Source organism: Lithobates pipiens, unplaced genomic scaffold (genome assembly GCF_037356315.1).
Source record: "Lithobates pipiens isolate NorthernLeopardFrog02 unplaced genomic scaffold, aLitPip1_a1.2 Scaffold_19, whole genome shotgun sequence".
NCBI lineage: Eukaryota > Metazoa > Chordata > Amphibia > Anura > Ranidae > Lithobates > Lithobates pipiens.
In genome coordinates, this window is record NW_027507764.1 from 73,089,338 (window position 1) to 73,112,578 (window position 23,241).

At 43.1% G+C, this 23,241-nt stretch overlaps 1 protein-coding gene across 2 annotated transcripts in view; it reads right to left on the bottom strand.

Annotated features, from left to right (window-relative positions):
* The window catches only part of TRDMT1 (tRNA aspartic acid methyltransferase 1), a 102,049-nt gene that overhangs the window by 14,409 nt on the left and 64,399 nt on the right, over positions 1–23,241 (bottom strand). The window contains exons 6-8 of one of the 2 annotated variants that reach the window (XM_077490896.1): positions 17,255–17,324; positions 11,139–11,222; positions 1,640–1,980 (exon numbers count right to left, since the gene is read on the bottom strand). In XM_077490896.1, coding sequence (XP_077347022.1) covers positions 1,640–1,980; positions 11,139–11,222; positions 17,255–17,324 — 495 coding nt within the window. The remainder of the gene's footprint in view (positions 1–1,639; positions 1,981–11,138; positions 11,223–17,254; positions 17,325–23,241) is intronic. The other variant, XM_077490897.1, reaches the window with a different exon arrangement.

The window sequence follows — 23,241 nt, forward strand, 5'->3', positions numbered from 1 at the left end:
CTCTCTATTAACCAATGACATCATTGGTTGTTAGGATGGTGATGGCTGGAAGGTTGTAATAGTACACAATGAAAACCCGTGACTTTGTGTAACTAAAAGGCAGGCTTGATTTTTAGGCATTTTGCCAAGGCATCCCTTAAGAAATCTTAGGGCACCCTCGTTGAAAAAGGCTGACCTAGACCATTACTATTAGGTTTTCATCTGAACAAGTCAGTCAAGCATAGCCTATGGAATTTTGTGACTGGATGAAGACAGAGCAGCAATAGGCTGAGGAGATTATCTATCTTCTCTCCTCTTTCAGCAGGTTCCTTGTCAGTACATGTGAGGAAGACCCCTGATTGTCTCGTAGTGGTGCTCCTCCTTCTCCCTGTCTGGGTGCTGTTATACCAGATAGTACAAAGGACCAATACCAAGTAAAAATGTAGGCATTTATATGATATCAGTTGCAGTTAAAATATATGAAATAGTTTTTTATATTAAAGCAGAACTTCATTCTCCTAGCTACTATTGAATATGTTTTTAATCCTTATGCTGCTAGCATTAGTAAACAGATAGCAAAGTATATCATATTTACTTGTTTTAAACTTTTTTTTTTTTTACATTTCTTCAGTTACTTCCTGGTTTCTAGGCATAGGCAAATGATGTCATACATACCAGGAGTCTTCAGGAGAGGAGGTTTTTTTTTTCCAGCTAAGCACACCCTCCTGGCTACATGCCTGATCTAAAATGATTGTAAAGGTTTGAGTTTTTTCTTTTAAAGTGATTGTAAAGGTATTTTTTTTGTTTAAATAACAAACATATCATACATACCTCCACTGTGAAGCTTGTTTTGCACAGAGTGGTCCCGAACCTGCACTTCTGGAGTCCCCCGGCGGCTTTCGCGGCTCCTTCCTACATCCGATAACCCCCTCAGAGAAGCGCTTCCCCCGGGGGGTTACCTTGTAGGCGCGCTCACGAGTCAAGCATTCGGCATACATAGAGGCCAAATGCAGGACTCGGCCACGCCCCCCCCAGCGCTCACGTCATCGGATTTGATTGTCCGCAGCAGGAGCCAATGGCTGTACTGCTATCAATCTATCCAATTAAGAGCCAAGAACCCTGGGCAGAGAGACAGCGCATCCCCCGCTGGTCAAGTTCGAGGGCTCAGGTAAGTAAAACTGGGGGGGGGGGGGGGGCTGGGGGGCTGGTCACTGACAACTGTTTTTTCACCTTAATGCATAGGATACATTAAGGTGAAAAAACACAAAGGTTTACAGCCCCTTTAAAATAACAAACATGTTATACTTTCCTGCTATGTGCAAGGGTTTTGCACAAAGCAAAGACGATCCTCCTCTTCTGGGGTGCCCTGCTGGCACGCCTGGTTCCTCCCCTTCATCGGGTGCCACCACGGAGAGCCGCTTTCCATGGGGTGATTTCTCAACAAAATAAAAACATGGAGACATGGATGGAGGGGTGAGTTTGCTTTGAATATAAAAAATTAATTAAATATTGTTTTTTGATTGCGGTGCTCAGATGCAGTGGAGATCTGCTTTAACATAACTATTTTCATTAGTGTTTGCTTTTATATTCTGCACAGTCCAGCTATAAATGGCATTTGGGATGAAATGACCCTTTACATGCTGCTCTGTTGCACACTCACCCTTTTGTGAAGCAAGTTGACCTTCGACATGTGGGTTTAACGATATCCAGGATTAAAGCGTATCTCAGTAATGACTTTGGAGGCAGAAGGTATTGGCTGATCTCTTCAGTGTCCTCCTCTAAAAAGTCTTGTAGAGTCTGCATAGAGGAGTCATTGTCCTGACTCTGTTTTCTCTCCAGCTCCTCAGCCGTTTCCAGCTTGTATAGGACTCCTCCATCTGGGCACTGGGCGCTGCCTGCAGATTTCTGATCTGTGTCTGCCTGCGAGGGCTCTTCCAAACCCAGATCACAGCCAGTTCTTGGTGACTCTGATTCATTTGTACTAGGAAAAGTTTCAAGAATCTAATACAGGAAAGTATATAATGAATTGGTATAAAGATGTATTCATTTGAGACAAAAATAAGTATGTAGTAGTCATGATATACACGTGTTTGAATGAGTGGTGGTAATTATATGCTGAACCAAGAGCACCTGAAATTGAGCTTTGTGGTCGCTAAAATGGTTGGAAACCCTTAAATATACCAACTGAACTGACCAGCCTCAGGTGATACACAGGGATGAAACAATTCCTATAAAATCTGTACTTGTTTATCTGCAGCCATCTTTCCCCTACAGTCTCCTAAAGCACACATTTTGCACAGCATTACTGATCTCCAGAAGGTAGCGGGCGGTGATCATAAGTCATACACTGCGAGGAGAGACTAATGGAAGGAATGGACACACCCCCTCTACTCAATTTTATAGGGAAATATGCACAGCTGAGGTTGACAATCACCTGCTGTGTGCTGTAAGGGTGGGCTGGGCCATCTCCAGGGCTTGTTTGAGTGACTCATTCAGATAGCAAAGGAATGACAGAGCAGGCAGAATTCACATTTGGTGCTTTGGATAGAGGCAAGTACACACTATAGAAGAATATGCTTTGTATATTTTTCATTTCAGGGGTTTACAATCACTTTAGGACAGGTACCCACAACTCCACAAATAAGGAAAGTGTGTTAATTTGGTCCCTATTTTTTACCCAAGAAGTTCCCTTTAAAGAGGAAGTAAACCCTGATAGTTTTACTTCCTCTTTTTTCCCCTGCAAAGTAAAAGCATAATGGGCTAGTATGCATTGCATCACATACTAGCCCATTAAAGCGGTAGTAAACTCAGATAATGTAACCCCAAATCAGCAATATGCAGTTTCATGTTGTTGTTTAGTAGCTATGTGCCACATACATTATGCAAATAGAACGTTCTTTCTTGAAAAAATTTACTTTTTATGATCACTTCTGCTTGTACTCAGCCGCTGCCATTATAAGACCTGTCTTCCTCGTCTCAGTTGTATTTTATTTCCGCCCTCACTCTTCTTCTGTGCCCATAATCCCGCACGTGCGCATTCATTCCTGAAGCCAAGCCTCGTTTTCATTTCAGACAGACAGGCTCTGTCCTCGGCACTGCACTCCAACTCGTGACGTAGCGAGTCTCAGCTTCTCAGCGGGGGAGTGTCGAGGGATCTCGGGGCTGACGTCAGCCAAAGGAAATGAAGCAGCCACGGCATGCACACAGCAATTTTCCGGCAAGAAGAAGAGCCTGCCGGAAAAACGTTACTAACTGCGCATGTGCCGATTACGTCATTGATTAGAAAAGGACAGATTACATAGAAAGGGATAAGGTAGGATGCGTTTTACACAGAGCAACTCGTTCATGAGGTAAGAAAGCTTGATATGGTGGAAAAAGCACAGGATGGGTTTACTAACGCTTTAAGTTGCACTTACCTGCAAATGAAGCCTGCGATGTCCCTGCTGGTGGTCGCATTCATCTTCACCCCCCTTCCTTCCGGGGCCATGGACTCCATTGTTTTGTCACATTAGGTGACCTGTCAGATTTTGTAACAGAAGTGAAGTTTTGTCGCCGCCATCTTGCTACATCCCACAGTCGTCCACAGTAAGGATGCAGTGAGAAGACGGCAAGCGGACGTCTTATCACACCCACCGGAGTTTTGTATTTCACACTTAACAGTAAACGGAGCTTATATAGTGAAATTCTGTATTTTTAAATCCGTCTGACAATTTAGATGTTGAAATTTAACCACTTCACCCCCGGAGGATTTGTCTGCTCAATGACCAGGCCGTATGGCACTATATCGTTTTAACTGACAATTGCGCGGTTGTGAGAGGCTGTACCCAAACCAATTTGACGTCCTTTTTTTCCCACAAACAGAGCTTTCTTTTGGCGGTATTTAATCGCCTCTGCGGTTTTTATTTTTTGCGCTATAAACAAAAGAAGAGTTACAATTTAAAAAAAAAAACAATATCTTTTTTCTTTTGCTATAGTATATATCCCACTTTTTTTATTAAAAAAAAAACAATTTTTTCCCTCAGTTTAGGCCGATATGTATTCTTCTACATATTTTTGGCAAAAAATAAATAAAAATCGCAATAAGTGTATATTGATTGGTTTGCGCAAAAGTTATAGCATCTACAAAATAGAGGATAGATTTATGGCATTTTTATTTTTTTATTAGTAATGGTGGTGATCTGCGATTTTTATCAGGACTGCGATATTGCTGCGGAAAAATTGGACACTTGGCACGTTTTTGGGACCATTGACAATTATACAGCAATCAGTGCTATAAAAATGCACTGATTCCTGTATAAATGTCACTGGCAGGGAAGGGGTTAACACAAGGGGGTGATCAAGGGGTTAACTGTGTTCCCTGGGAGGTGTTTCTAACTGTAGGGGGGATGGGACTGCCTAGGAGGAGAGAGAGATCAGTGTTCATACATAATATGAACACATGATCTGTCTACTCCCCTGAAAGAACAGGGATCTGTGTGTTTACACACACAGATCCCGGTTTTCGCTCTGTTACGAGCGATCCTGGGCGCCAGTCGGTCAATGTGCCCTCAGGGCACTCGCATTGGCTCCGGCCATATGCTGCCAGCACCCCTAGTGGCCAAAGGGTGACGCGAGATAAGGTAGCGTCGTTTCGCCAAGCCATGCCATTCTGCCGCAGTAAAACTGCGGAGGCTGGTCGGCAAGCGGGTAAAAGCAGCAGCAAGCCTGCTGTTCTCACAGGTTTGCTAATCTGACAGAACACCGCCGCTTTGAAAATTCAACATCAAAACAGTCACAGAGGTTTGAAAATACTGAATTTCAGTGTATAAGCTGCGTTTACTGTTAAAAATAAGTGTAAAATGCAAGACTCCAATGGGAGTAACAAGATGTCCGCTTGTTGTCTTCTCACTGTATCCTTACGGTGGAATAGTGCAGGGTGTAGCAAGATGGCGGCAATGATCGTGTCCTTTCTTCAGTGTGCATGCGCCGATGACGTTGGCGTAAGCATATATGGTAAATATCTCCTAAACCGTGCAGGTTTAGGAGATATTTCCAGTACCCACAGGTAAGCCTTATTATAGGCTTACCTGTAGGTAAAAGTGGTTTAACACAGTTTACAACCACTTTAAGTCAGTTGTGTTGGTATAAAATGTAGGTTAAAGGAAAAAAAAATTCTACTAATTGTCAAGAGGTCCTGTGAACTTAAAAGCTGCCTTATACACAGGTTGCATATTGGTCAAGGAAGGCCATTTAGACATTTTATAATGTAGAATTTGGGAGTGGTTATCTGAGGAATGCTTAGGCATGCGCATGCTCACAAATGACTGATTCCATTGTGGCAAACACTATGTGAATGTCCAGAACTTGCATTTACCCACATCTGATAATCAGAAGTGCTAAACTGCCCATGTATGACAAGATTAAAACACAAGTTAAATCATATAAAATAACTAGAGGGATAAGCCCACTGTATGCCACTCTCAGTCATTATATACACTATATTACCAAAAGTATTGGAACGCCTGCCTACACATATTAACTATAATGCCACCCTAGTCTTAGTTAGTAGGGTTCAATATTGAGTTGGCCCACCTTTTGCAGCTATAACAGCTTCAACCCTTGTGGGAAGGCTGTCCACAAGGTTTAGGAGTGTGTCTATGGGAATGTTGGACCATTCTTCCAGGAGCACATTTGTGAGGTCAGGCACTGGAGAGGCGGGGCAGCTATAATCTTGGGATTTAAAAAAAAAAAAAACACAGATTTTTACATACTGTCCCTGGTTTTATTGAGGCTGGAAACCCTGATGGGGCCCCTTAGTGGCATGTGGCCCCCGGGCAGTGCCCGAGTGCCCGAATGGTCAGTCTGCCCCTGGTCTGGTCCTACCCCCCCACTCATGCCTTACTACTAGCCCGTGAAGCTGTCCAACTCATATAAGGCCCAACTGCAAAGCTAAGGAGCCTAGATGTGCAGGCACATCCAGAGGTGGAGGTTCAGGGAATCTTTTTCATTTGAAGTTTGCTTTAACAGGACAACGGATTCTACAACTACTTTTTTAAGTGCATTTTAATTACCTGCTTCTAATGCTGATTACAGTCTGAAAGCCATTTCATGTTTTCAGTGTAGGCTATAACAATTACAGCAGAGTGGAACTGCTTTTCAGATGGCCTAATCAAATGTATGCGTGTGACAATGTACTCCGTTAATGGCTGCATTCAGAGACAAAGTCAGATATAATTACTTCAATGGCAAGCAGATTAACAGTACACTTCGTACATTCACAGACCGCCCACCAAAGCATGGACAAAACCTACCAGAAGTAATTACACCAAGTACAAACCAATTAAAAATCCAGTCTTGCAGCAATGTACTTGTATAATTAAACACCAAAATCAAGCGGCTACTTCCTCCACATATAAACCCACACAGTATTTTATGGATAGGGAGGACTATGCTGTGCTTGCTAAGTGCATAAAGGGTAACAAAAAACACAAACCAATAAAATGATAAACAATTTTCCATACAACAGATAGTAGATAAACTGAAATGATACTTAAAGTGATTGTAAACCTCAGACATGGAATATGAACAATGCATATTCCTCTGTAGTGTGTACTTGTCTCAGTTAAGAGCACTTAACCACTTCAGCCCCGGAAGAATTTTTCTCCCTTCCTGATCAGAGCACTTTTTGCTATTCGCATTGCCAATTGCGCGGTCGTGCGACGTGGCTCCCAAACAAAAATTGATGCCTTTTTTTCCCACAAATAGAGCTTTCTTTTGGTGGTATTTGATCACCTCTGTATTTAAATTTTTTGCACTTTAAACAAAAAAAAAAAACGCAATATTTTTAACTTTTTGCTATAATAAATATCCCCCAAAAATATATATTAAAAAAAAATTTCCTCAGTTTAGGCCGATACATATTCGTCTACATATTTTCGGTTAAAAAATAAAATAAAAATTGCAATAAGTGATTATTGATTGGTTTGCGCAAAAGTTATAGCGTTTACAAAATAGGGGATCGTTTTATGGCATTTTTATTAATATATATATATTTTTTTTTAAATGCCGGCAATCAGCGATTTTTATCATGACTGTGACATTATGGCGGACACATCGGACATTTTTGACACATTTTTGGGACCACTGTCATTTATACAGCAATCACTGCTATATAAATGCAATGATTCCGGTGTAAATGACACTGGCAGTGAAAGGGTTAACCACTAGGTGGAAGTGTAGGGATTAAGTGTGTCCTTGGGGTGTGTTGCTAACTGTGAGGGGCGTGGCTGTGTTTTACAAATCACTGATCCCTGCTCCAATCACAGGGAGCAAAGATCAGTGTCACTTGTTGCTAGGCACAACGGGGAGATGCTGTTTACATCGGCATCTCCCCGTTCTTCCTCTCCGTGAGGCGATCGAGGGTATCCCCGCGGCGATCGAGTCCGCGGGACCCGCAACCGGACTCACGGAGCTTCCCGTGGGCATGCGCGCCCCTGCCGCCTCTTAAAGGCCAATGTACAGGTATGTAATTTTGCCTGTACATGCCCTTCTGCCGACGTATATCTGCGTGAGGTGGTCGGGAAGCGGTTAAGCCTCGTACACACGATTGAATTTTTGTCAGGGAATTGTGTGATGAGACTGTTGGCCTAAAATGGGACCGTTAGTATGCTCCATCAGACAATTGTTGTCCAACTTTCCTCCAATAAATGTTGGATGACTGGCTAGTAAATTTTCCACGGACAGCGGCCTTTTGTCAGATTTTCGTATCGTCAGTACATAAGTCCGTCGCTCAAAAGTTGAAAGTACAAACACGACATTAGCAGAAGGTGCCCAAAGGGTGGCGCTCAAGAGCTGAAATTCCTCATAGTACGTTACTACGTTTGTGTTTGTTGGTCGACAGTTGTGTAACGTTTATACGCAAGACCAGTTCCTGCCACACGGCCTTCGGACAAAAGTCTGACGCTTTGCTGCCCAACAATCTGATCGTGTATACAAGGCTTAAGTGTAATTTCTGTCTGCTGTTTCATTCCTCTGCTATCTGCTGAGTCACTTCTAAAAAGTTTTCCCGACACCATGAGAAAAAAGGTGACAGAGGAGGGACCTACAGCTAATTGAAAGCCTCAGCACTGTTCCTGTGTGCTGTGGGGAGGTGGGGGGTGTCCCTTCCCTCCAATCAGCTGTCAGAGCTCTCCTCACTGAGCTCTGCAGAGTGTAACTTCATCTCTCCGCCCCACTTTTCTGATAGCTCACACAAGCTTTCTAAATTCTGGACTTTGCACAAGTGTGGAGGGGAGAAGACTGCAGATAAACAGGTACAGCTGATGTAGGAGGATTTGTTTTATCTCTGTGTATCACCTGAGGCCAGTCATTTCACTGGGTATATGTAAAGGTTTACATCCACTTTAAGGCAGGAAGTCTATTGATCTGAGATTTGCAAAATCGGTTCTCACAGGCCATATGTGCTATCTATAAGGCCTCAGTGCGCTCAAAGAAGGGGTGGTGCTTGAACCAGGTGACCCCTGATCCTTGAAAATATCAGATTAGTGTTCTGTATTTGTGATTCACTTAGCAGAATATAAAAGCCCAGTAAAAAAAATAGACTGACTGCAGGTAGACTATAAACACCAAAACTGTTTCAATTGTAAAGGTAAGCTGATGGATGGGAGCGTACCTATAAATAATGTGTTACATCATATTAAAAGTAATTTGTCCTCAAGTTGAAGTCAATCTCCATGTTTCCTGTCACTTTAAACAGTTTGTTTGGACCAAGGTGGTCCAAATTAACTATTTCCTTCACTAAGTGCTGCATTAGCTTCAGCTGCATCAGCAGTTCGTTTGTTGGACGAAATTTTCTTATCGTGTGTATGGGCCTTTAATCAGGAAAAGGCATAACTGTGCTCTGTGTGTGGCCAGCTTAAAGCCTTGTACACACGGTCTGATTATAGGACGAACGAGTGTCTGATTTTTGTCAAAAGGGCATGAGCAGGATTTTGTCTAGCATACTATCCACAAATTGTCGTTTGACAGACACGAACGTAATGACGTACTATGAATGTATAAAGAGAAAGGTCATTTCTCAAGCGCCAGCCTTTGGGCCCCTGTGCTAATTTTGTGTTAGTAGTAGTTGGGTGAGCGTTGATTTGCGATTTTTAGATCGTACAAAACAAATGACTTTTAAAATATGTTTGGCATAACTACGGCAGTATCACCAGCAAAGCAGCTTCATTATTATCCCATTAAAGAAGATGAGAATGTTGAAATTTCATCAATTGCCGCATCGCGAATGTTAATTCTAGATTACAAGACCAAACTCTTCCCAGTCATTCCTCGATTCCGAGCACGCGCATTTCTACTTTTGACTTTTATGTGACGGATTTCTGTACTGACCATATGAAAATCAGATATTGAGTTCACATCAGACAAAAGTTTTATAGCCTACACATCCGGCTTTTGTCTGATGTAAGTGTCAAATCGTCTGTCAAATGCACCCTACCGACGATCTGAAAATTTGCAGACAGCTCATCTTCAGACTTTCCTTTCTGATTTTTGTACCGCGTGTGCGAGACCTTAAAGCCTCGTACACACAATTGGATTTTCCGTCGGGAATTGTGTAATGTCAGGCTGTTGGCGGAAAATCCGACCATTTGTACGCTCCATCAGACAATTATTGGCAGATTTTCCACGAGCAAACGTTGGATGGCAGGCTTTAAAATTTTCCATGGACAACGGTCGGTTGTCGAATTTTCCAAGCATGTGTACACAAGTCCGTCAGACAAAAGTCCGAAATACAAACACGCATGCTCGAAAAGCAAGGACGATCCAGAAGCGGTCGGTCTTGTAAACCAGCACTCGTAATGGAGAATTAACATTCGCGATGTGGAAAATGATGAAATCTCGAAATGCAGCGCACAATTCTCTTCTTCTTTAATGGGATAATAATGAAACTGCTTTGCTGGTGATGCTGATGGAGTTATTGCAAACGTATTTTAAAAGGCTTTTATTTTCTAGTGATATTAAGAATAATATTATTATGCTTTTCTTTTTATTTTTTTGGGCAAGTTACCACAACACCATTATCCTGTAGTTTTTAAGATCAAAGATACAACTATGTTGGTGTCCCTTGTAAATTTCACCTTGTATTTTTTTAAATGTAACTGCCTACTCCCAAACTGGCCAAACTGTCATTTGAGGTAAAACGCATAGCCAAGTATTATTCTCCACAATCTTTTTATTGTGCATTAAAAAAATAAAAAATAAAATTAGACAGGTTATCTGCCACTAGAACTTAAACAAAAAGTGTATTCTATGCATCCAAAAATATAGAAAACATACCAATTCAAATCATTATTTAACTAAAAAATAAAATAAAAGCCTCATGCATGTGTCCTGCTTCTTAATATAGGGGGTCAGCAATGCCAAGAGTTGGTGAAAGCAGGGGTCCGTCATCCGGAGACAATTCCAAAAATCATCCAAACTATTCTCCTGGAGCTCCCGCAGCAAAGGCATATGACATAATTGGTTTACGATTAATAAAGCAACCAATTTTTGGTGCAAGAAGCAATAACTCCAAGGCCAATAATAAAGAACATGTTATCTCCTATGATTCCGCAACATGGCTGGTTGACGAACGGCCGCTCAGAAATAAACTGAAAAGCACGAAATGAAAAGCGCAAAAGGAAAAGCGCGAAATGAACAGTGCGAAATGAAAAGCGTGAATCAACACTCACCAAACTTCTACTAACACTAAATTAGCAGAAGGAGCTCAAAGGGTGGCGCCTGACAATTGAACTCCCTCTTTATCGGCTTGTAGTACATCACTACGTTCGTGTTTGTTGGCCGACAATTGTGTGCCATTTGTACGCAAGACATGTTTTTGGCCAACGCCCTTCAGACAAAAGTCTGGGGAAAATCCGATGGTGTGTACGAGGCTTAAGGCTGCTCATCTAATCACCACCCAACCCAGTAGATATGGACCAGCCTGCAAGTTGGACAATCTATGAATCCAGTCATATTGTGGCTGTAGTACAGACGGGAAAAGTTGGATTTCTGCGAGTACTTTCTTTTTTCTAACTTTTGTGGCTCTTTAAAAGTATGAATTATTCTTTCAGAACTGCAACTTTAAATCATGTGTGATTGTTGGTTCATTTTCTACTATAAAGGATAACATGCTGGAAGCTTACTTTATTGGTGGTCTGGAAAGCGAATGGCTCCGGCTGAAGCTTAGCAATCAGAAAGTACCGCAGCCTTGAATTTGGAATGCCGAGCTAGTAAAAAAAGAAACACAAAGCAAAAGATTTAATGAAGGCCTAGCATGAAATTTTGGCAGTCATATCACAAGAGCATAGCAGAACAACCACAATGGAGAGAATACATAAAAACTAAAGGGCAAAGTAACGGGTTTCCAATAGCAACCAGGAACATACCAACTACATTTCATTTCTTTCATATAAAGTACAGCTGGAGCAAAGGGCCACATAACTCTTTTCCTCCAGACTTTACAAATCAGGCTGGATGTACTCATTTTCCATCTCTGTTATTTTCTTATACCGATTTTTTTTCTTGTACTGATTTTATGCTTTATTTATCAAAGACTATTGAAGCCAATGCAATTACATATTGCACATACATTTATATTATAAGGTGTAGTCAATAAAGGATTGTAAAGGGCATGATGATGTGCACAGTGCATTTACTCCAGACACTCACAGATGCACTAGGCCCTAATCACATATGAGCTAAGGCCGCGTACACACGGGCGGACTGTTCGCCCAACTTTGTCCGCTGAACAGTGTTTGGGCGGACAGTCCGCTCGTGTGTGGGCTTTCAGCGGACAGTTTCAGCGGACAGTTGGACGGACAAGGTTTTTCGGAAATTCCGAAAAACTGTCTGCTGAAACCTTGTTTCAGCGAACAGTCCGCTCGTGTGTAGACTTGTTCGTCAAACAAAGTTGCGCGCATGCTCAGAAAGGATTTTCACGCCGAAAGCTATAATGCAGTGTATTGGACGTCGTATTTTTCGTCCCGTCGTACGTGCCGTTCACGTCATCGCGCACGGTTTCAGCAAACTGTTCGTTCGTCGTGTGTGGCCATGTCCGTCCATGCTAATTTTGAGCGGACTGTTTGCCAAAACTGTTGGACGGACAAAGTTGGGCGAACAGTCCGCCCGTGTGTACGCGGCCTAAGTGTTTTTGTTGTCTTTTGGCCATTTTTTAGTGTTTATATATGAGTTTTTGCATGTGTTTCAGCCTTTTTTTTTTTTTTTTTTACCATTGGAAAGCAAGTTACTAGGCAAGATAATGCAGGAAAAACGCATGGTACATGCAATATCACAAGTTTTTCAGGCGCTCCCACTGAAGTCAATTAGGGAAAAAAACAATGATTAAAAAGAAGCTCATGTGCTTTTCTGATTCAAGCTTCATGCGACACTATACTCAGGTGTGAACAGACACGATTAAATACAATGAAAATCCTAGTGTTGTGCATTGAAGCTTCAAATTGTATTTCAAATCGCTCAAGGGTGAACAGCACTTTACTGAAAGATGGATTCCGATTGGCTGCTAAAGGTACTGCACTAAGCTTACTGCTCTTCTCTTTTTAAAACTAAAGAAGTGTTTCCAATCATAAGATGGTAACAATGTAAAAGAAGAAAAGTAAAAAAAAAACAAACAAAAAAAAAACACGTGTATGAAGTTAACAAAAAAAAAAAAAAAAAAGGCTGCAATTCACAGTAGAAAAGGCTTAAATGAATATTAAAGTGGTTGTAAACCCTCAAAATATACCCAGTGAAGTGACTGGCTTCAGGTGATCCACAGATGTGAAACAAATCCTCCTACCTAAGTTGTACCTGTTTGTCTGCAGTCTTCACTTCTCTACAGCCATTCAAAGAGCTGAAGTTAAACTCTGTAGAGCTCAGTGAAGAGAGCTCTGACTGCTGATTGGACAGAAGGGACAGCCTTCACACAGCACACAGGAACAGAGCTAAGGTTGTCAATCAGTTGGAGGTCCCTCCCCGTCACAATTTTTCTCTTGGTATCAGGAAAAACACTTTTACCTGAGGCAAGTACACACTATAGAGGGATATGCTTTGTTCATATTTTATGTCTACAACCACTTTAAAGCCAGAGCGAAAAAAGCCAGAGTGTTCATACATAGTATGAACACACAATCTGTCTCTAAAAGGACCGGGATCTGTGCGTTTACACAGATCCCGGGGTCCCGCTGTGTCACGAGTGATCGCGGGAGCCCGACGGTCATCGTGCCCGCCGGGCACTCGCATCGGCTCCGGGCACACTCTGCGGGCACAAGCTTGTGCCCCTAGTTGCCAAAGGGCAAAGTGACGTAAGGTAATGTCGTTTCACCCAGCCGTGCCATCCTGCTGCAGTAAAACTGCGTCGGCTGGTCGGCATGCGGTTAAATCGTTGTTTTTTTTTTTTTTTATTTAAATCGATTTTTTTTTTATTTAAATCAAATTTATTTTAATAAAATGCTTTTGGAGTACAAATCTATATAAAGATAGTTTTCTATTTAGGATATATTGTTTTAAATTTAGTTTATTCAACGTGAAATGGAGCTTAGTTATGTAGCATGAAGCTGTATATTCTGCAGTATTTACATTTTTTTGGTAAAATCATTCAATGAATCCAAGCTCTGCAAGCTGAGATAACATGTACTGCATTGATGCATTCACACAATGACACAGTAACCATGAGATAAAACAAAGTTCAGGAATATACCTTTAGTCCATTCTATGTACTAAACAAATCTATGTACACTACAAACTGTATGACTGAATTGGTTCTGATATCGCTGTTTTACTAACCTGACAGTTTATTATTCTAAATAGGAAACCTTAATTTTGTTTGCATATATTAAAGATTATAACTACCAGCAATAATGAGTCCTTACATGTAAAGAGCACCTGTCATTTCAGATCCATCATGGCAGCGCCTGTTAGCGGGCATCCACTCACCAGCTGCTGCCACGTCCCTCACCTTGTTGCGTCAACAGCAAGTCAGAGGAGGAGCCGCTGCAGGACAGAGATGACAGCTGCTCTTTAAAAATGATAATTTAACCAGAAGATTTTCCCCCTTAATGACCAGGCCGTTTTTTGCGATATGGCACTGTGTCGTTTTAACTGACAATTGCACGGACGCTCGATGCTGTGCCCAAAACAAAATTGTAATCCTTTTTTCCCCACAAATAGAGCTTTCTTTTGGTGGTATTTGATCACCTCTATGGTTTTTATTTTTTGCGCTATAAACAAAAAAATAGCGACAATTAAAAAACAAAACAAAAAAAAAAAAAAAACAAATACATTCCTCAGTTTAGGCCTATATGTATTCTTCTACATAATTTTGGCAAACAAAATCAGAATAAGCATATATTGATTGGTTAGCGCAAAAGTTATAGCAGCTACAAAATAGGGGATAGAGTTATGCCATTTATATTATAATTTTTTTTACTAGTAATGGCGGAGGGACTGCGACATTGTGACGGACACATCAGACACTTTTTTGGGACCAGTGACATTTATACAGCGATCAGTGCTAAAAATAGCCGCTGATTATTGTATAAATGTCACCGGCAAGGTAACGGGTTAACACTAGGGTGCAATCAAGGGGTTAAGTGTGTGTCCTAGGGAGTGTTTCTAACTGGGGGGATGGGACTGCCTGGCGGAGGAGACCGATCGTTGTTCCTAAGCAGTAGGAACAACAGATCAGTCTCCTCACCCCTGACAGAACGGAGAACTGTCTGTTTACATTGACAGACCCCTGTTGTGTCTCTCTCAGGAACAATCGCGTGTGTCTGGAAGACATCGTGACCACCGGGCATGTGCATCCGCTCTGGCGGTGCGTGCGCATGCCTCCTAGTGCTCCTAAAGCGGCCGGTGTACAGCTATGACGGTTTGCCCAGGGGAGCCAACCAGCCGCAGTATAACTGCGGCAGCTGGTCATAAACTAGTTAAATCGACTTGATTTAAATCAAATTCACCCTGGCTGTAAGTGCACTGGAAATGCATGTAAAAGCACATGCAGCGCTGCACACAGCCCTTAGAGAGATTTCCCCTTAGGCTTCATGTACACAGGACCTTTGAAAATCTCTCTCTCCGAACTGCAAGGGTTAAATGCTCATTTACATTTAGAGGACCAGGAAAAGCAGCCTCTTCTCCCCTATTGCTCTGGTGGTTGGATGCCTGAAATGTGATCAAGACTGATGCAGTACCCATAGTCCTGCAATGGACATGAGGACAATGGAATAACCCACCACTGGGGGAGCAAAGGATCAGGTAAGTAAAACTGCTTCTCCAGTCCCCTAGACCTAAATGAGCATTTACCCTTTTAATGTGGGGTCAGTAAAAGGGGCATTTTAACCTTTCCTGGAATTAAAGGGGTTGTAAAGCTTTGTTTTTTATTTTCTAAATAGGTTCCTTTAAGCGCTTCGCGCCCGCCCTATAGCCGAAATACGGCTGCACACGTATAAGTGCCATCTGTCATCAGTGCCACGTGTCATCAGTGCCACATAGTGCCATCTGTCATCAGTGCCACGTATCAGTGCCATTTGTCATCAGTGCCACCTGTCAGTGTCACGTGCCATCTGTTGTCAGTGTCACGTGTCATCAATGCCACTTATCAGTGCCATCTGTCATCAGTGTCACGCGTCATTGGTGCCACGTATTAATGCCATCTGTCATCAGTGCCACGTATAAGTGCCATCTGTCATCAGTGCCACATATTAGTGCCATCTGTCATCAGTGCCACGTGTCATCAGTGCCACGTATAAGTGTCATCGGTGCCACGTATCAGTGCCATCTGTCATCAGTGCCACGTGTCATTGCCCTGGTGCTCCAGGGCCTTCAAAAGTGTAATAGGTAGTCAACAAGTTAGATGTGTAATTTATGCTCCTAGAACATGTGATGGCGCTCCCTGAATGTTGGGCCTCTCTATGTGGCCAGGCTGTGAAAAAGTCCCACACATGTGGTATTGTAATACTCAGGAGTAGCAGAATTTTTTTGGGGGTGTCATTTGTGGTATACACATGCCACGTGCGAGAAATAACCTATTACAATGACAATTTTGTGGAAAAAAAAATCTTAATTTTGCAAAGAATTGTGGGAAAAAATGACAACATTAAAAAGCTCACCATGCTTCTTACTAAATACCTTGGAATGTCTACTTTCCAAAAAGGGGTCATTTGGGGGGTATTTGTACTTTCCTGACTTGTTCGGGTCACAAGAAGTGAGATAGGCCACCAGTACATCAGATGTGATCAATTTTGTGCGATTCGCACCACAGCTTGTAGACTCTCTAACTTTCTCAAAGACCAAATAATATCCACTAATTTGGGTTATTTTTACCAAAGATATGTAGCAGTATAAATTGTGGCCAAAATTTATGACGAAAAATTTATAATTTGCATAATTTTGTCACAGAAACAAAGAAATATGCGTTTTTTTTCTAAATTTTCTGTATTTTTTCATTTATAGCGCAAAAAATAAAAACCCCAGAGGTGATCAAATACCACCAAAAGAAAGCTCTATTTGTGGGAATAAAAGGACAAAAAATTAATTTGGGTACAGTGTTGCATGACTGAGTAATTGTCATTCAAAGTGTGAGAGCACCGAAAAGCTGAAAATTGGTCTGGGCAGGAAGGGTGTTTAAGTGCCCAGTAAGCAAGTGGTTAAGCTAGTGCATTGTTGGTTCACTTACCTTTTCCTTCGATTTCCCTTCTAAATGTTTTTTTTCTTTGGTTGAATTTCTCACTTCCTGTTTCTCTTCAGTAAACTTCACACCATGATCCCAGTGGTGTTTAGTCAGCCAAAACAGCTTACTGAACAGCTTACTGAGGAGGAACAGGAAGTGAGAAATTCAGACAAAGAAAAATAAGAAAAAAAACATTTAGACGGGAAATCGAAGGAAAAGGTAAGTGAACCAACAATGCACTAGCTTAAAGGAACCTATTTAGAAAATAAAAAACAAAAAACCCTTTACAACCCCTATAAGCTTTAAGTGTTTATGTTAATGTCTAAAACACATTTACAAAAATGAAAATAATAAATGAAGTGATGAATGCTGGCGATTCTTCTCTTGGACGGTCTGTCCCATTAGGGAAATGTACCAGTTTCAAGTCAACATACTGTTTTTCTTTTGCCCAGAAGCAGCCCATGGTAATGAGTGTTTGCATGGGGAAGAAAGGAAAAACATGCAAATGGAAAGCGACAAGCACAAAGCACCATCTTATACCAACATACCCAAAAAGTACAAATAAAATTATCTAAGCAGCATGAAGTCATTACTTACGCATGTTGGGGAGAGAAGGAACTCCTGGAAATGATATCCGCAATTTTGCAAAGTGTTGATCAAGGTGCCTCTAGCAATGAAATAATAATATTAAAGTGGAACTTTACTCAGAAAATAAAGTGGTTGTAAAGTCACTTTATTAATAATTTCTATGCATAGAGATAAAAAGCCTCCTGTGTGCAGCAACCACCAGAGCACCCCCTAAATACTTACCCGAGCCCCATCTCTCTCCAGTGATGTCCAAGAGTCCCTCCGCAGTCCAAGACTCTCCCTACTGATTGGCTGGGACACAGCAGCGGCGCTGCCACTGGCTCCTGCTGCTGTCAATCAATGACAGTTAGCCAATCAAGAAAGAGTGGGGGTGGGGCTGAACCACAGTTCCGTGTCTGAATGGACACAGGAAGCAGCGACTCTACTTGGGTGCCCCCATAGCAAGCTGCTTAATATGGGGCCACTCAACAAAAGGGAGGGGCCAGGAGCACCGAAGAGGGACACGAGAAGAGGAGGATCTGGGCTGCTCTGTGCAAACCCACTGCGCAGAGCAGGTAAGCATAACATGTTTGTTATTTTTAGAGGAAAAAAAACAAAAAAACAAGACAAGACTTTACAATCACTTTAAGTCCTGCTAGATGACTTCAAGGTGACCCCTTTTGCAGGTATACATTAAACATAAGTGAGTAAAATCCAGTAATACAATGCCTCACTCTGCTCTGCACATGCTCAGATGCTCTCTATTTGTAGGCACTGCTGAATTTGTAGAGGTCAAGCTGTTGATAGCCTTGCTGTGGGGGTGCTTGTACTATGGGAAAGCAGAGATCCATGTCCCTACTTTGCAGAAACACAGGATCACTACCCTCCCTACTGACAAAATGGTAGTCTGCCTTGTTTACATAGGCAGACCGTTGTTCTGCTTCTGTCCCGACAAACATCAAGTCCGCCGGAAATGCTGATTGGCTCCTGTTGTGTCCAATCACAGCGGAATCAAGTTGCCAACAGCGTGCGTGCCCCAGTCCCGGAAGTGCAGGATCGCATACAGGTACCTGATTTTGCACAGGAGAGCCGCCTTGCCACCATATATGTGCAGTATACGGTTAGCAAGCGGTTAAATCCATGAGTTTAGTTCCACTTTATGATTTACTGCTGTTCAGAGGCTTTGGGCTTCAGCAAAATGGAAGCCTCCAGCAAGAAGAAACAGGAGCAATGCTGGAGGCAATTTGCAGAACACACTCATTTTGGTAGCATAAATATTAATGTGGAATGTACGTTTCTTGCTAAAGAACATTATTTTTATCAAGTTGTTATGGGTAAAGTTCCGCTTTAAGCAGAACTCAAAGTTATTCCAAATAAACTGTCCAACTTCTCTGTGCACTGTGCTGCCAAACTGTGCACAGCAACTGGACGTGCATCCTAACTGTCAGTGCTTGTTTTCATGCGCATTTTTGTTCTTTTCTGCCTTATTATATTTTAAAGTGGAACTAAACCCTCCTATCCTTTTCAGCCAAAGAAGCTGCCATCTTGGCCTCTGGTTGATCTCTAACTGCCATGGTGCGATCAGTTAGGACTCTTTGGTTGAGGATACACACAAATAAGACAGTTAGTATTCCCGGCATGCCAGGAATGTAACAGTTAAAAAAAAAAAAAAAATTAAATCGATGGATTTAGGTCTGCTTTAAGGAACTTTGACACAGGGTGGATCTGCTGGACGGACTCCGCTAGCTCAGCGCGGGATCGCTCCGTTGTTCCCCGCTGAGCCGGCAGATGACAGGTCTGCTCCCTGTACAGGGACAGACCTGTCAGAGCTCCGCTGTTGGTGAGATCGGATGAAAACGGACAATCTGTCTGTTTTCATCCGATCCAATGGACGGATGGCGAACGTATCACCATTTGTCTATTTAGAGAGGAGCTTGTCGGATGGGATGGCAGGCAGGTGTCAGCGGACACATCTCCGCTGACATCTGCCTGCCCATACAGGTCATTGGGTGGCCCGCTCGGATCCACCTGAAAGACGGACAGGCAGATCTTTGCGGGCCAATCGTGTGAAAAGGGCCTTAAGCAGATGTAATCTCTAAACACAAGTTTGCTAATGTGCTGTGTACAACTGACATTTCTGTTTTCGGCCCATGTGAGCTCTGTTAAAGAATAAGTAAACCCCCAACTTGTAAAACAACCCATTCAGTTTAAATAGAATAGAAAGGCAAAACATGTGTGTATAGATTAAAAAAAATCAATAAAAATACCTTTGTTTACCCTTCTGCCCTCTGCTCTCAGTTGCATACAGGTGAATGGCCAGTGAATGGCTGTGCGGGGGTGGGGGGAGTCAGTAAAAGTCTGATCTTTGGAAGAGAGCAGGCTGAGTTCTTAGCACAGCTAGGAGAACTGACTACACTGTGCTCTCAAGCCTAGTGTGGTCAGTTTTTAGTAAGAAAGTAGAGGGACTGGCAGGAACACCAATAATTTCACAGAAAGCAAGCAATGCAGAGAGAACAGGATACATTTTAATACAAGTATATGGTACCGCCGGCACATATCAGGAATATGAAATGTTGGGCTTACATATTCTTTAACTGCTTAAGGACCGCCTCCTGCAAATATACGTCGGCAGAATGGCACGGCTGGGCACAATCACGTACCTGTACATGGCTCTTTAACCACTTTCAGACCGGACCATTTTGCTGGTAAATGACCAGAGGTCTTTTTACAATTTGGCACTGCGCTGCTTTAACTGGTAATTGCGCGGTCATGCAATGTTGTACCCAAACAAAATTTGCATCCTTTTCTTCCCACAAATAGAGCTTTCTTTTGATGGTATTTGATTGCCTCTGCAATTTTTATTTTTTGCGATATAAACGTAAAAAGACCGCAAATTTTGAAAAAAAATGATATTTTCTAATTTTTGTTATTAGAAAAATCCAATAAACTCAATTTTAGTCATACATTTAGGCCAAAATGTATTCAGCCACATGTCTTTGGTAAAAAAAAAAAGTCAATAATTGTATATTTATTGGTTTGCGCAAAAGTTGTCACATCTACAAACTAAGGTACGTTTTCTGGAATTTACGCAGCTTTTAGTTTACGACTGCCTATCTCATTTCTTGAGGTGCTAAAATGGCAGGGCAGTACAAAACCCCCCCAAATGACCCCATTTTGGAAAGTAGACCCCCTAAGGAAATTGATAAGTGGCATGTTGAGCCCATTGAATATTTTATTTTTTTGCCTCAAGCGATTGAATAATGACAAAAAAAAAAATTTTTTTTTACACAAAGTTGTCACTAAATGATATATTGCTCACACATGCTATGGGCATATGTGAAATGACACCCCAAAATAAATTCTGCTGCTTCTCCTGAGTACGGGGATACCACATATGTGGGACTTTTTGGGAGCCTAGCCACGTACGGGGCCCCGAAAACCAAGCACCGCCTTCAGGCTTTCTAAGGGCGTTACAGTTTTGAAGGTCATAAAATGCAATGACCCCATTTTGGAAAGTAGACACCCCTAAATTTACGGGTACACTAGTGAGACTAGGTAATAAATGGCGGGTGCCCTGAAACTATAAAAAAATAACTAACCAACCAGCGTCACCTGTAACCGTTATATGGTGATCACTGGTGAAAGGGTTAACTAGGGGGCAATCAGGGGGCTTTATGCGGTAGTATATGGGGGTCCCTGGCGCTATAAAAAGCTGCGGCGAACCTAAATACCTACCTGCCTAACTAGCGTCACCTGTGACACTAATACAGCGATCAGAAAAACGATCGCTTATTAGGCTGGGTTCACACTGGAGCGATGCGGGAACGCCACGAATCCGCGGCGGGTTCCCGCATCACATGCCTCCCGGCGGCAGTTCACACTGCCCTATGCGAACTGCTGGGAGTGTCAGTGAAATGTTAATGACACCCCCAGATCAGTTCGCATATCGCAGTGCGATCTGCAAACTCGGATCGCATGGTGTGAACACCCATGCGATCCGATTCTGCTGCGGACCAAAAAAAGGGTCCCGTGCGAGTTTGCGGCGGGTGCGACACGAATTCAGCCATACTATCTGTATGGCTGAACTCGAATCGCACAGAGATCGGATGTGATTTGCACTGCAGTGCGAATCACATCCGTTCTCATAAACCGCTGCAATGTGAACCCAGCCTTAGTGACACTGGCGACGGGGGGGTGATCACGGGGTTAAACCTTTATTGGGGGGGTTAGGGGGGTACCTTAGAACTAAAGGGGGCTAACCCTAACTGCCCTAACAGTTATTACAGTCACAAATGACACCCGCCGGGTGATCAGGGGGTTAAACCTTTATTAGGTAATAAATGGCGGGTGCCCTGAAACTATAAAAAAATAACTAACCAACCAGCGTCACCTGTAACAGTTATATGGTGATCACTGGTGAAAGGGTTAACTAGGGGGCAATCAGGGGGCTTTATGCGGTAGTATATGGGGGTCCCTGGCGCTATAAAAAGCTGCGGCGAACCTAAATACCTACCTGCCTAACTAGCGTCACCTGTGACACTAATACAGCGATCAGAAAAATGATCGCTTATTAGGCTGGGTTCACACTGGAGCGATGCGGGAACGCCACGAATCCGCGGCGGGTTCCCGCATTGCATGCCTCCCGGCGGCAGTTCACACTGCCTTATGCGAACTGCTGGGAGTGTCAGTGAAATGTTAATGACACCCCCAGATCAGTTCGCATATCGCAGTGCGATCTGCAAACTCGGATCGCATGGTGTGAACACCCATGCGATCCGATTCTGCTGCGGGCCAAAAAAAGGGTCCCGTGCGAATTTGCGGCGGGTGCGATGCGAATTCAGCCATACTATCTGTATGGCTGAACTCGAATCACACAGAGATCGGATGTGATTTGCACTGCAGTGCGGTGCGAATCACATTCGTTCTCATAAACCGCTGCAATGTGAACCCAGTCTTAATGACACTGGCGACGGGGGGTGATCACGGGGTTAAACCTTTATTGGGGGGGTTAGGGGGGTACATTAGAACTAAAGGGGGCTAACCCTAACTGCCCTAACAGTTATTACAGTCACAAATGACACCAATGCAAAAAAAAAAAAAAATGACATTGGTGTCACTGTGACTGGGGGGCAGGGGTAATTGGGGGGGGTGATCGGGGGGGTGTGAGTGTGCCTGGCATGTTCTACTGTGAAGTGTCGTGTTGGTGCAACTCACCGATCCTCTCTCCTCGGTGTCGGAACGAAAAATACCGACACGGAGGAGAGATTACATCACTTCCTCTCCTGTGTTTACATTACAGGAGAGGAAGTGATGTCACAAAGGATTTCTATTCGTCGGGAGCGATCGCGAGGGGGTGGCCATGAATGAATGGCCGCCCCCTCATCCCGGATCGCTCGCGAGCGAATACCGACCGCCGCAGGCACCGGGCGGGGGCCCGATCGGGCCCCCGACCCGCGGGAAGGCAGGGACGTACAGGTACGCCCATATGCCTGCCCGTGCCATTCTGTCGACGTACATCGTCGTGCGGCGGTCGGGAAGTGGTTAAGTGCCCAGCCATGGGTCGGTAGCGCGCCGGCGGTGGCATGCTCCCGACCCGGTCCTGAGCTCCGTGACCGTGGCCGAGGGACCAGCGGACCCGATCGCCGCTGGTGTCCAGCGATCGGGTCACAGAGCTGAAGAACAAGGAGAGGTCTGTGTAAACAAACCTCTCCCCACGCTTCCTACTGTGGCTGTTACCGATCGTCTGTTCCCTGTTATAGGGAAAGACGATCAGTGATGTCACATGCCAGGCCACGCCCCCTACAAAAAAAAAACACATAACGTCACACATATCCCATCCTTGCCCCCTAGTGGTTAACTCCTTCACTGCCAGTGTCATTTACACAGGAATGAGCGCATTTAAATAGCACTGATTGCTGTATAAATGACAATGGTCCCAAAAATGTGTCAAAAATATCCGATGCGTCTGCAATAATGTCACAGTCACAATAAAATTCGCTGATCACCACCATTACTAG